Source organism: Hemitrygon akajei, chromosome 7 (assembly GCF_048418815.1).
Source record: "Hemitrygon akajei chromosome 7, sHemAka1.3, whole genome shotgun sequence".
Lineage (NCBI taxonomy): Eukaryota > Metazoa > Chordata > Chondrichthyes > Myliobatiformes > Dasyatidae > Hemitrygon > Hemitrygon akajei.
In genome coordinates this window covers 135247734-135261245 of record NC_133130.1, presented here as the reverse complement: position 1 = coordinate 135261245, position 13512 = coordinate 135247734, and the positions used below count along the sequence as shown (strand labels likewise).

The 13512-nt window shown below is 42.7% G+C and overlaps 1 protein-coding gene across 2 annotated transcripts in view; it reads right to left on the bottom strand.

Annotated features, from left to right (window-relative positions):
- The window catches only part of cldn15a (claudin 15a), a 34682-nt gene extending 21476 nt beyond the window's left edge, over positions 1-13206 (bottom strand). Inside the window, exons 1-2 of one of the 2 annotated variants that reach the window (XM_073052050.1) lie at positions 13139-13206; positions 2362-2460 (exon numbers count right to left, since the gene is read on the bottom strand). In XM_073052050.1, the coding sequence (XP_072908151.1) occupies positions 2362-2379 (18 nt within the window). In that variant the 5' untranslated portion in view covers positions 2380-2460; positions 13139-13206. Of the gene's footprint in view, positions 1-2361; positions 2461-13138 lie in introns of those variants that run through there. The other variant, XM_073052049.1, reaches the window with a different exon arrangement.
- Between the last annotated feature and the right edge of the window lie 306 nt (positions 13207-13512).

The window sequence follows — 13512 nt, the reverse complement described above, 5'->3', positions numbered from 1 at the left end:
AGCGGTGTTCCACAGGGACCATTGCTATTTGTAAAATACTGAATGATTTGAATAAGGATGTGGGAGACATGGCAGCAAGTTCGCTGGTGAAACAAAGATGGTGAAGTTGTTTATAGTGGAGAGAGTGGTCTTAAGGTCACAGGATGGGCTGAGAAAAGGCAGATGAAGTTTAATGCTGGTGTTCCTGAAACCATGGGTATAAACTCGGAAACACCACAAGTGGGGAAGGAATAAATAGGTCAGCATTCCAAGTGGATAGTCCACAGCAGAACAGATTAATCTCACACAAACAGAAAACAGGTGACTTGAAATTTGACACGAGACCAAAGGGCTACAAATGGCCCAGAGATGATGAGGAGCTGATTCTCTAGCTTATGCTGGCTATTACTGTTCTCAGACAAATAGTATAAAACCACCCAAGATAAATAGGTCAGAATAGAAATAGGACAGAGAATTACAGTAATGTAGCAGGGAACCGGTGGCCAAATTTATATTGGTCACTAATGCATCGATTCAAAATTCAGATCGTTAAGCAATTTCTTTTATAGTAGTCTTACAGTTCATCATAAAAGATTGTAAGGCTATAAAACACAGATAGAGGAAAGAAGATACAGGATAGGTGGGGACAGAACAAGGAGTGAAGAACTGCAAGAAGGCTGGCAGATAAGGTAGATGAACTTGAGACAAGGATTGGCGCATGGAACTGAGATATTGAGGCTGTGATAGAAACGTGATTGAGGGTTGGGCTCGGTGTTCTGGGTTCCATCTGATCATAGAGTTAGAGAATCAACAACGTGGAAACAGCTTCAGCCCAACTGTGCTTGCTCAACCAGCTCATCTCACCTGGCTGCATTTGGCCCATAGCCCTCTAGATTTCTCCTCCCTATATACCTCTCTAGACAGCTTTTAAATGTTGCTAATCTGCCCAGCTCAACCACTATTTCTGCCAGCCCATTCCAAATATGCAGCACCATTTGTATGAAGAAACTGGTTCTGATGCCCCTTTTAAGTCTCTCACTTCTGATCTCCAACCTATCAGGTTACCCCCTCAATCTCCTACCTTTCAGCTAATAAAGTCCTAGTCTATGAAATCTCCTTGTAATTCAGATGCCCAAATCCAGACAGATTTCTGGTAAATTTTTTCTGTACTCTTCCTAGTACATTAACATCTTTCCTATAAAAGTGTGACAAAAACTGTGCACTAGATACAAAGTGCAACTCAACAATATCTTATATAACTGCAACGTGACTTCCCAGTGCCTTGATTGATGAAGGCCCGCATGCCAAATGCCTTCTCTACTATCTTATCTATCTATGATGTTGCTTCCAATGAACTATGCACTTGCACACCTAGCTCCCACTATACCATAACACTCCCCAGGGCCCTACCATTTACTGCAAGTCCTACCCTGGTTCAATATTCCAATATGCAATGCTTCGCAGTTATCTGGATCGAAAGCTATTTGCTGATCGAGATTCTCTTATAATTTTTCATAATCTTCTACAGTGTCTACAACACTGCCTTTTTTTTAGTATCATCTGTAAATTTATTAACAATGCTTGTACATTAACATCCAGATCGTTTATTGGGTTTGACTGAGGTGAAGGTAACGAAGGTTGTGACGTTGCTGAGGGAGAACATTTCAGCAGTTCTTAGAGACGATAGTCCTGGGGGGAATACCCAGTGATATCATACAACATAGAAATAAAAAAAAGATGATCACTTTGATGGGCTTCTACTGTAGCCCCTCCAGAAGCCAAAGGGAATATAGAGCAAATATGTTGGGAAATCAGAGGCAGGCTTTGGAGCAGTAGGTTTACAGTAGTTGGTGATTTTAACTTCCTTAATATTGACTAAAACTGCCATAGAGGAAAGGGTTTAGGTGAAGCAGAATATGTTAAATACGATCAGAAAAATTTTCTCAAACGGTATGTAGATGGACCAGCTGGAGGGAAGGTTACAGCCCACCTCCTCTCAGGAAATGAGGCTGGCCAAGCAGTTAATCCAGCAGTGGAAGACCAGTAACTATTACTCAATTGATTTCAAGACAGTCGTGGAGAAAGCTAAGTGGTCTGCAGGTTAAAGTCCTAACATGGGGAAAGGCTAACTTTGACTGCCCTGGAGGGAGGTGGGTGGGGGGTGTTGTTGTAAGACAGAGCGATCCAGAGATATATACATAGCTACCTAAAAGTGATGACACAGGTAGACAGGGTGATGAAGAAGATGTTTGCCCCCCCGCCTTCATTGGCTGGGATACTGATTACAAGTATTGGCAGTCATTCCCACTCTTTGTATTAAATCTGTTAACCAATCCATTGAGGTGCATTACAATCAGGTACATTAGATTCAGACAAACTTACCTGCGGAACTTCTTGCATCTGAAAACCTAATGTTCACTACTGCCTCTTTCTAGTCTGGGGGCTCTCAGAACTCCAAAAGAACAGTCCAAAATGAATTCCCTTTGTAAGACAACATTGCTCAATCAAATTGCTATTTTCAGTTGCTTTGTTCTTATAGATTTTGGCATTTTTCCCAAAAAGATTCTGATTCAGATTTAAATTATTTTATCATCATAGACACCAGGGTGCAATCACATTCTTTGTTCGCATGAAGCTCACAGCGTAAACATGGCAATACAACAATAAATTAAGCATTGGTCACAAATAAACAGAATGGGGCAAAGATTGTAGTGCGCTCTGAGGCAGTGCAAAGGGAAATGCTGAAGTGAAAACAACGAGAGAGTTAAGAGTCTGAGAACTTGTAGCCACACCAGGAAGGGAATGCGAAAGAGGTGACTTTTTTCAGGAGTCTGACAGCATTGCAAAGAAGTTATTATTGATTCTGGACACTTGGGCTTTCAGGTTCCCTGAATATACTATCCACACTCTGCAGCTTCCGTCTCTCTACAGCAGAGCAGTTGCCCATCAGAACGTTTTCTATAGCACATTTGTAAAGTTTCGGAGAATCCTCGGGGGCAAGCTGAATCTTCTCCGACTCCTAAAGCAATAAATATGCTGATGTGCTCCTTTGATCTTTCTGTCAGTGGTGAAGGGATCAGGTGAAGTTGCTAGTGAGATGGATGCTTAGGGACTTGAAGCTATTGGTCATCAGGACAGAGTTACGTTTACTCTCTTGCTTCCTCTTCTAAAGGATTATACAGTGTTCACAACATCGCATTATTACACTAGTCCATGATTCAAACTATTGAGAATTTTAAAACCTAACATGCTCATCGCTATCCTGAATGCACTCAAGACCTGTGGCACCCCACAGTCCCAGAAATATGCCACTGACCTGTGGGGTTTAAACCAGAGTTGCAGGGGAACGGGAATCAGAGTGCCAGAACAGTTAGTGGAGAGGTTGTGGAGACAGATGTTGGTGAGACCTCAGACAAAGTCAGGAATCAAAAGGCTGAACATGGTGCGACGAGTGTCCTGAGCTGCGAATATTTCAATGCAAGACGTATCATAGGAAAGACAGATAATAGTGCTGACAATGAGGTGGCTGGTTTACAAACCAATATGTAGTGAGGAGAGGCTGTTGATCGGGAAAAATTACAGTCAACAAGAAGAGTTGCAACGTAAAAGGTGGATAAAATCGAAAAGCGCGAATACAGGATTGAAGGTGTTATATTTGAATGCACACAGTATACAGAATAAGATTAATGAACTTGAAGCACAGTTACAGATTGGCATGTATGATGTTGTAGGCATCGCTGAATCATGGCTGGAAGAAGATTATAGCTGGGAGTTTAACAACCAAGGATACACATTGGATCGAAAGGACAGGCAGGAAGGCAGAGAGGGCAGCATTTCTCTGTCGGTAAAAAATGAAATCAAATCATTAGAAAGAGGTGACTTAAGGTCAGAAGTTGGTGAATCATTGTGGATAGAGCTAAGGAACTGCAATGGTAAAAAGACCCTGATGGGAGTTGTATACAGACCCCCCAAACAGCAGTAAGGATTTGGTCTACAAATTACAACGGGAGATAGAAATTGCATGCCAAAAGGGCAATGTTACAATAATCATAGGGGATTTCGATATGCAAGTAGATTGGGAAAATTAGGTTGGTGCTGAATTCCAGATGGCGGAATTTCTGTTTTGCCTATGATGTGACTTTTTAGAGCAGATCATGGTTGAGCCCACTAGTGGATCAGCTATTCTGGATTAGGTGTTGTGCAATGAACCAGAATTGATTAGAGAGCTTAAGGTAAAAGAACCCTTAGGGGTAAGTGATCATAATATAATCAAATTCTCCCTGAAATTTGAGAAAGAGAAGATAAAGTCAAATGTATCAATATTACAGTGGAGTAAACAGAATTAGAGAGGCATGAGAGAGGAGTTGGCCAGAATTGATTGGAAAGGAACACTGGCAGGGATGATGGCAGAGCAGCAATGGCTGGAATTTCTGGAAGCAATTCAGAAGGCGCAGGATATACACATCCCGAAGAGGAAGAAGCATTCTAAAGGCAAAATGACACAATGAGGTTATCAAGAGAAGTCAAAGCCAACATAAAAGCCAAAGAGAGGGCAAATAATAGAGCAAAAATTAGTGGGAAGTTAGAGAATTGGGAAGCTTTTAAAAACCAACAGAAGGCAACTAAAAAAAGTCATTAAGAAATTAAAGATAGAATACAAACATAAGCTAGCTAATAACATTAAAGAGGAAACCAAAAGTTACTTCAGACACATAAAGTGTAAAAGAGAGATGAGAGTGGATATTGGACCACTGGAAAACATTGCTGGAGAGGTATTAATGGAGGTCAAGGAAATGGCAGGCGAACTGAAGAAGTATTTTGCATCAGTGTTCACTGTGGAAGACACAAGTGGAAGTTCCAGGAGACAGATGTCAAAGTGTGTGAAGTTACTCGAGAGAAGGTTGTTGGGAAACTGAAAGATCTGAAGGTAGATATATCATCTGGACCAGGGTTCTGAAAGAGGTGGCTGAAGAGATTGTGGAGGCATTAGTAATGATCTTTCAAGAATCACTAAATTCTGGAAAGGTTCCAGAAGACTGGAAAATTGCAAATATTACTCCAATCTTGAAGAAGGGAGAGAGGCAGAAGAAAGGAAAGTATAGGCCAGTTAGTCTGACTTCAGTGGTTGGGAAGCTGTTGGAGTCGATTATTAAGGCTGAAGTCTCAGGGTACTTGGAGGCACATGATAAAATTGGCCGTAGTCAGCATGGTTTTCTCAAAGGAAAATCTTGCCTGACAAATCTTTTGGAATTCTTTGAAGAAATAACAAGCAGGATAGAGAACAGAGAACTGGTTGATGTTGTGTATTTGGATTTTCAGAAGGCCTTTAACAAGGTGCCACTTATGTGGCTGCTTAACAAACTACAAGCCCATAGTATTACAGGAAATATTCTAGCACTGATAAAGCAATGTCTGGTTGGCAGGAAGCAAAAAGTGGGAATTAAAGAAGCCTTTTCTGGTTGACTGCCATAGGGTTCTGTGTTGGGACCAGGTCTTTTTGCATTATATATCAATGATTTGGATGATGGTGTTGATGGCTTTGTGACAAAGTTTGCAGACGATTTGAAGGTAGGTAGAGGGGCAGGTAGTTTTGAGAAAGTAGAGAGGCTACAGTAGAACTTAGATGGGTTAGGAGAATGGGCAAAGAAATAGTAGATGGAATACAGTGTCGGAAAGTGTATGATCATGCACTTTGGTAGAAGAAGTGAAAGGATTGACTGTTTTCTAAATGGAGAGAAAATTCAAAAATCTGAGGCACAAAGGGACTTGGGAGTCCTTGTGCAGGATTCCCTAAAGGTTAATTTGCAGGTTGAGTCTGTGGGGAGGAAAGCAAATGCAATGTTAGAATTCATTTCAAGAGATTGAGAATATAAAAGCAAGGATGTAATGTTGAGACTTTATAAGGAATTGGTGAACCCTCACTTAGAGTATTGTGAGCAGTTATGGGCCCCTTATCTTAGAAAGGATGTGCTGAAACTGGAGATGGTTCGAAGGAGGTTCATGAAAATGATTCCAGGATTGAATGGCTTGTCATATGAAGAGCATATGAATACAGCTCTACATCTGTATTCACTAGAATTCAGAAGAATGAAGGGTGATCTCATTGAAACCTATCAAATGGTGAAAGGCCTTGAAAAAGTGGATGTGAAAACGATGTCCTATGATGGAAGAGTTTAAGATCAGAGGGCACAGCCTCAGAATAGAGGGGCATCCTTTTAGAACAAAGATGAGGAGCAATTTCTTTAGATAGAGAGTGGAAAATCTATGGAATTCTTTGCCCAGACAGCTGTGGAGGCAAAGTCTTTATGTATATTTAAAGTAGAGGTTGACAGATTCTTGACTGATCAGGGCATGAAGGGATATGAAGAAAAGGCAAGACTGAGAGGGAAATGGATCAGCCATGATGAAATGTCAGAGCAGACTCAATGGGCCAAATGGCCTAAATCTGCTCCTATGTCTTATAGTCTCATGGACATCATGCGCTCCTTTTCCAGGGAAGGATGTAACCTCAGAAGAGGGGAAGGGACTATCAGTTCAGGTAGAATATTGGACTGTCCACCACCTGGACTCACAAAAGCCACCTTGGTCAGGTCCATGTGCAAACCAACAAGGAGATCCCCCAAATGACTCACAAACCACTGCACTGGGCGACTGAAGATCTGGGCGTTTGAAGTGTGACAAGAGCCTGAGGAGCAGCCCCTTCAAATGTAGCAACCTCTCACTGTCCATATATGCTGTTTACTCCATTTCTATTCCCCACTTCCTTAGGCTCTTTCATCTTGTTGACGTTAACAAGAGATCAGTAGTTCCCTGTTTTCTGTCTCACTCATTTCTTTGGTAATATAAGACCAGCAGGTTTTCTGATGTTCATTTCTATTAAGAAGCCATTGCATTTTCTTTTAGCTGTTGCAGTTTTATAATAAATCTTTCAGTGAGCCAGGGAAATTTACAGGGAGAGTGGGAAAGGGGATCCTGATCAATTTAAATAAATCATGGTAATTAGGGATTTGAGTGGGAGCTGAGAATTGTGCCCTAGTGAGTTGGAAAGAAACATGGAAAATGCCTGTTGGTGAGCAATCAAGATTTTGGAATAGTCAGAGGTTTTCTGCAGGATCACATTTGTCACTCTGCAGTCAAGATCACTCTCCTGTACAAAATGGACAGATTGCACTTGAATCCCAGGGGGACCAATATCCTGGCGGGGAGGTTTGCTAAGGCTACTGGGGAGAGTTTAAACTAGAATCGTTGGGAGTTGGGAACCAAACTGAAGAGACTGGGGAAGAGAAAGCTTGTAGACAGTGCGAGAGGAAGGATAGGCAGGTGATAGAGAAGGGGCGCGCTCAGACTGAAGGTTTGAGGTGTGTCTATCTTAATGCAAGGAGTATTGTGAACAAAGCGGATGAGCTTAGAGCATGGATCAGTACTTGGAGATACGATGTGGTGGCCTTTACAGAGACCTGGATGGCTCAGGGACAAGAATGGTTACTTCAAGTGCCGGGTTTTAGATGTTTCAGAAAGGACAGGGAGGGAGGCAAAAGAGGTGGGGGCATGGCACTGTTGATCAGAGATAGTGTCATGGCTGCAGAAAAGGTGGACACCATGGAGGGATTGTCTACGGAGTCTCTGTGGGTGGAGGTTAGGAACAGGAAGGAGTAAATAACTTTACTGGGTGTTTTTTATAGGCCGCCCAATAGTAACAGGGATATCGAGGAGCAGATAGGGGAACAGATCCTGGAAAGGTGTAATAATAACAGAGTTGTCGTGAAGGCAGATTTTAATTTCCCAAATATCGATTGGCATCTCCCTAGAGCAAGGGGTTTAGATGGAGTGGAGTTTGTTAGGTGTGTTCAGGATGGTTTCTTGACACAGTATGTAGATAAGCCTACAAGATGAGAGGCTGTACTTGATTTGGTATTGGGAAATGAACCTGGTCAGGTGTCAGATCTCTCAGTGGGAGAGCATTTTGGAGATAGTGATCATAATTCTATCTCCTTTACAATTGCATTGGAGAGAGATATGAACAGACAAGTTAGAAAAACATTTAACTGGAGTAAAGGGAATTATGATGCTATCTGGTAGGAAATTGGAGGCTTAAATTGGAAACAGATGTTCTCAGGGAATAGTATGAAAGAAATGTGGCAAATGTTCAGGGGATATTTGTATGGAGTTCTGCACAGGTACGATCCAATGAGACAGGGAAGTTATGGTAGGGTACAGGAACCATGGTGTACAAAGGCTGTAATAAATCTAGTCAAGAAGAAAAGAAAAGCTTACAAAAGTTTCAGAGAGCTAGGTAATGTTAGAGATCTAGAAGATTATAAGGCTAATAGGAAGGAGCTTAAGAAGGAAATTAGGAGAGCCAGAAGGGGTCATGAGAAGGCCTTGGCAGGCAGGATTAAGGAAAACCCCAAGGCATTCTACAAGTATGTGAAGAACAAGGGGATAAGACGTGAGAGAATAGGACCTATCAAGTGTGACAGTGGAAAAGTGTGTATGGAACCGGAGGAAATAGCAGAGGTACTTAATGAATACTTTGCTTCAGTATTCACTGTGGAAAAGGATCTTGGTGATTGTAGAGATGACTTGCAACAGACTGAAAAGCTTGAGCATGTAGATATTAAGAAAGAGGATGTGCTGGAACTTTTGGAAAGCATCAAGTTGGATAAGTCGCCGGGACCGGATGAAATGTATCCCAGGCTACTGTGGGAGGTGAGGGAGGAGATTGCTGAGCCTCTGGAGATGATCTTTGCATCATCAGTGGGGACTGAAGAGGTTCCGGAGGATTGGAGTGTTGCGGATGTTGTTCCTTTATTCAAGAAAGGGAGTAGAGATAGCCCAGGAAATTATAGACCAGTGAGTCTTATCTCAGTAGTTGGTAAGTTGATGGAGAAGATACTGAGAGGCAGGATCTATGAACATTTGGAGAGGTATAATATGATTAGGAATAGTCAGCATGGCTTTGTCAAGGGCAGGCCGTGCCTTACGAGCCTGATTGAATTTTTTGAGGATGTAACTAAACACATTGATGATGGAAGAGCAGTAGATATAGTGTACTGTATATGGATTTCAGCAAGACATTTGATAAGGTACCCCGTGCAAGGCTTATTGAGAAAGTAAAGAGATATAGGAGCCAAGGGGACATTGCTTTGTGGATCCAGAAATGGCTTGCCCACAGAAGGCAAAGAGTGGTTGTAGATGGGTCATATCCTGCATGGAGGTCAGTCACTGGTGGATTGCCTCAGGGATCTGTTCTGGGACCCTTACTCTTCGTGACTTTTATAAATGACCTGGATGAGGAAGTGGAGGGATGGGTTAGTAAATTTGCTGATGACACAAAGGTTGGAGGTGTCAGAGATTACAGAGGGACATTGATAGGATGCAAAACAGGGCTGAGAAGTGGCAGATGGAGTTCAACCCAGATAAGTGTGAAGTGGTTGATTTTGGTAGGTCAAATATGAAGGCAGAACATAGTATTAGTGGTAAGACTCTTGGCAGTGTGAAGGATCAAGAGGGATCTTGGGGTTTGAGTCCATAGGACACTCAAAGGAGCTGTGCAGGTTGACTCTGTGGTGAAGAAAGCGTATGGTGCATTGGCCTTCATCAATTGTGGGATTGAATTAGAAGCCAAGAGGTAATGTTGCAGCTTCATAGGACCCTGGTCAGACCCTACTTGGAGTACTGTGCTCAGTTCTGGTCGCCTCACTACAGGAAGGATGTGGAAGCCATAGAAAGGGTACAGAGGAGGTTTACAAGGATGTTGCCTGGATTGGGGAGCATGCCTTACAAGAATAAGTTCAGTGAACTCGGCTTTTTCTCCTTGGAGCGACAGAGGATGAGAGGTGACTTGATAGAGGTGTATAAGATGATGAGAGGTGACTTGATAGAGGTGTATAAGATGATGAGAGGTGACTTGATAGAGGTGTATAAGAGGATGAGAGGTGACTTGATAGAGGTGTATAAGAGGATGAGAGGTGACTTGATAGAGGTGTATAAGATGATGAGAGGCCTTGATCGTATGGATAGTCAGAGGCTTTTTCCTAGGGCTGAAATGGTTGCCACAAGAGCACACAGGTTTAAGGTGCTGGGGAGTAGGTACAGAGGAGATGTCAGGGGTAAGTTTTTTACTCAGAGAGTAGTGAGTGCGTGGACTGGGCTGCCGGCAACGGTGGTGGAGGCGGATATGATAGGGTCTTTAAAGAGACTTTTGGATAGGTACATGGAGCTTAGAAAAATAGAGGGCTATGGGTTACCCTAGTAATTTCTAAGGTAGGGACATGTTTGGCACAACTTTGTGGGCCGAAGGGCTTGTATTGTGCTGTAGATTTTCTATGTTTCAATGTTTCTAAGATGAACTATCCAAAATCTGTATCCTCTTAAAAGGCAGTAATCAGTACATCACATCATTCTACATATGAGCATCCAAACAAGCTCCTTTACAGCATGGCACAGAAATTGCACTGCAGACAGCAGGAAGGGTCTACAACGAGCAGTCAAAACTGCTCAATGAATTACTGGCACCAGCCTATCTACCATCAAGGACATATATATGAAAGGTGCAGGAAAAGAGCCAGTAACGTGATTGCCATCAATCTGGGCCATCCAGGTCAAGTTCTCCTCTCTGCTGCCACCAGGAAGAAGGTACAGGAGCCTCAGGACCTGCACTACCAGGTTCAAGAACAGTTATTACCTTTCAGCTATCATTCTAAGCCTGCAATGTTCCCTGTTATTATTGATGGTGAGGATGTGGATGTGGTGAGAACCTACAAGTACCTGGGCCACACCTGGATGACAGACTTGAGTGCAGCACCAACACAATGGCTGTGTACAAGAAGGGTCAGAGTCGCTTCTACTTCCTGAGGAGACTGAGGTCCTTTGGAGTATCCAGGCCTCTCCTTCACGTGTTCTACCAGTCTGTTGTCGCCAGTACAATCTTCTATGTGATGGTGAGCTGGAGCAATGGCATCAACACGGGTGATACCAACAGGCTCAATAAACTGATTAGAAAGGCTGGCTCTGTTATAGGAGTCAAACTGGACACACTGGAGGCTGTGGTAGAACAAAGGACCCTGCGGAAAATCCTGGCAATTCTGGACAATGTTTCTCACCCTCTGCATGACACCTCAGCTGAACAGAGGAGCACTTTCAGTGATAGACTAACACAACTGCACTGCTTCAAAGAGCGCGATATGAGGTCATTCTCACCGTCGGCCATTAGGCTCTATAATGAGTCAACCTATAGCCGGGGAAGTGATGACCCCCCTCCTGTTAGACTGTTCGTGATAACTTATTTTTTATTCTTTCTACTTCTCTGCTAATATTTATATCCGTACACTTGTAATGCTACTGTGACACTGTAATTTCCTTTGGGATCAGAAACCTATCTATCCATCTCTATCAGGCTCTTGAACCAAAGGGGGTAACTTCACGCAACTTCATTCATCCCATCACTGAGCTGTTCCCATAACCTAAAGACTCACTTTTAAAGACTCTTTATCCCATGTTCTTGATATTTATTGCTTGTTTATTTAATATTATTATTTATTTTTCTCATCTCAAGCTGGTAAAACCTGAGGTACTGGCATAACTTAAGCATACTCATTTGTTAATTCCTAGGAACCTTTGGACTACTCTAGTGGTGTTTAGTATTGTGGCTTCCTGAAGATTTACATCGGTATTGCTATGTAGCCCTAATTATTTAATACTGGCAGGATACTTGGAAGTGTGGAGGAGCAGAGGGATCTGGAGGTACATGTCCACAGATCCCTGAAAGTTGCCTCACAGCTAGATAGGGTAGTTAAGAAAGTTTATGGAGTGTTAGCTTTTATGTCAAGGGATAGAGTTTAAGAGTTGTGATGTAATGATGCAGCTCTATAAAACTCTGGTTAGGCCACACTTGGAGTACTGCGTCCGGTTCTGGTCGCCTCACTATAGGAAGGATGTGGAAGCATTGGAAAGGGTACAGAGGAGATTTACCAGGATGCTACCTGGTTTAGAGAGTATGGATTATGATCAGAGATTAAGGGAGCTAGGGCTTTACTCTTCGGAGAGAAGGAGGATGAGAGGAGACATGATAGAGGTGTACAAGATATTAAGAGGAATAGATAGAGTGGACAGCCAGCACCTCTTCCCCAGGGCACCACTGCTCAGTACAAGAGGACATGGCTTTAAGGTAAGGGGTGGGAAGTTCAAGGGGGATATTAGAGGAAGGTTTTTCACTCAGAGAGTGGTTGGTGCGTGGAATGCACTGCCTGAGTCAGTGGTGGAGGCAGACACACTAGTGAAATTTAAGAGACTTCTAGACAGGTATATGGAGGAATTTAAGGTGGGGGGTTATATGTGAGGCAGGGTTTAAGGGTCAGCACAACATTGTGGGCCGAAGGGCCTGTACTGTGCTGTATTGTTCTATGTTCTATTGTGGAGTGCCTTTGGGATGATACCAGTTGTAGATGTTACTATCGGGACAATGGATACCTTGTTCATCTTCCAAAGTCTTTCAATTTCCTCTTTTAATTCAGCATATTTCTGGTGTTTTTCAGTTATTGTATTATCATTATTATTATTTTATTTCCATAGTTCATTGTTTTTTGCACATTAGTTGTTTGTTTTTCTGTTGAGGCACGTCTTTCACTGATTCTATTTTGTTTCCTGTTTTTATTATGAATGCTTGCAAGAAAATGAATCTCAGGATTGTATCTGGTGACCTATACGTATGTGCTTTGATGATGAATTTACTTTGGACTTTGATGAACCTGCTCGTGGGCTGTTGTTTATTTTATTTTACCGATACAGAGCCACCGAAGCACCTGGGGAAATCTCCACACGTTCCTCAAGGAATGTGCACAATGAGTCCCTACAGAATGGTGCCGGAATTGAACTCCGAAATCCAGAATACCTCAAGCTGTAATAGCATCGCACTAGCTGCTACATTACCATGGCACCCACTCCCACTCTCACCAGGGACGAGGCTACTTGGTGCTATAGGGATCTACCCCTTTGTTGCAATGATCAGAGAGACACAGAGAGAATCTCTATTAACTGACAAGTAACCTTTATTGTCTCAACTAAAAGGCACGTGGCTTCACAAACTAACTCCCTGTGTACACACGCACTAGAATTTCCTGACCCTCCATGAACAGTCAATAAAGAGAAAAGGTATTACCCGGGAAAAGCGTCTTTGCTGGCCTGGTGTTCCTCGTGGCAGTCTCCACGTGTGCTTGAGGTCCTCCTCTTCCGCAATGGTGGTTCTCTGGTTGCTAAAGAATCATTGCTCTTAAGTATTTGGAGCCTCTGACTCTATCCCATTGGTTCAAGGTCACCTGATCTACCTGGGTCACCTTCTTACTGGCTCTAGTTCAGAGCTACAACCAACGTTGTTCTATAGTTTCTGCCCTTTCGACTTTCAACTCTGACTGGTTCAAACCTGTCAAAGCTAGCTAACGCAGACATTGAATCTAATGACATTACAGATCACTTCTCTGGTAAATCTGCCACTTTACATAATAAGTGGATACTTGGCTGCAACGGTCTCTGGTT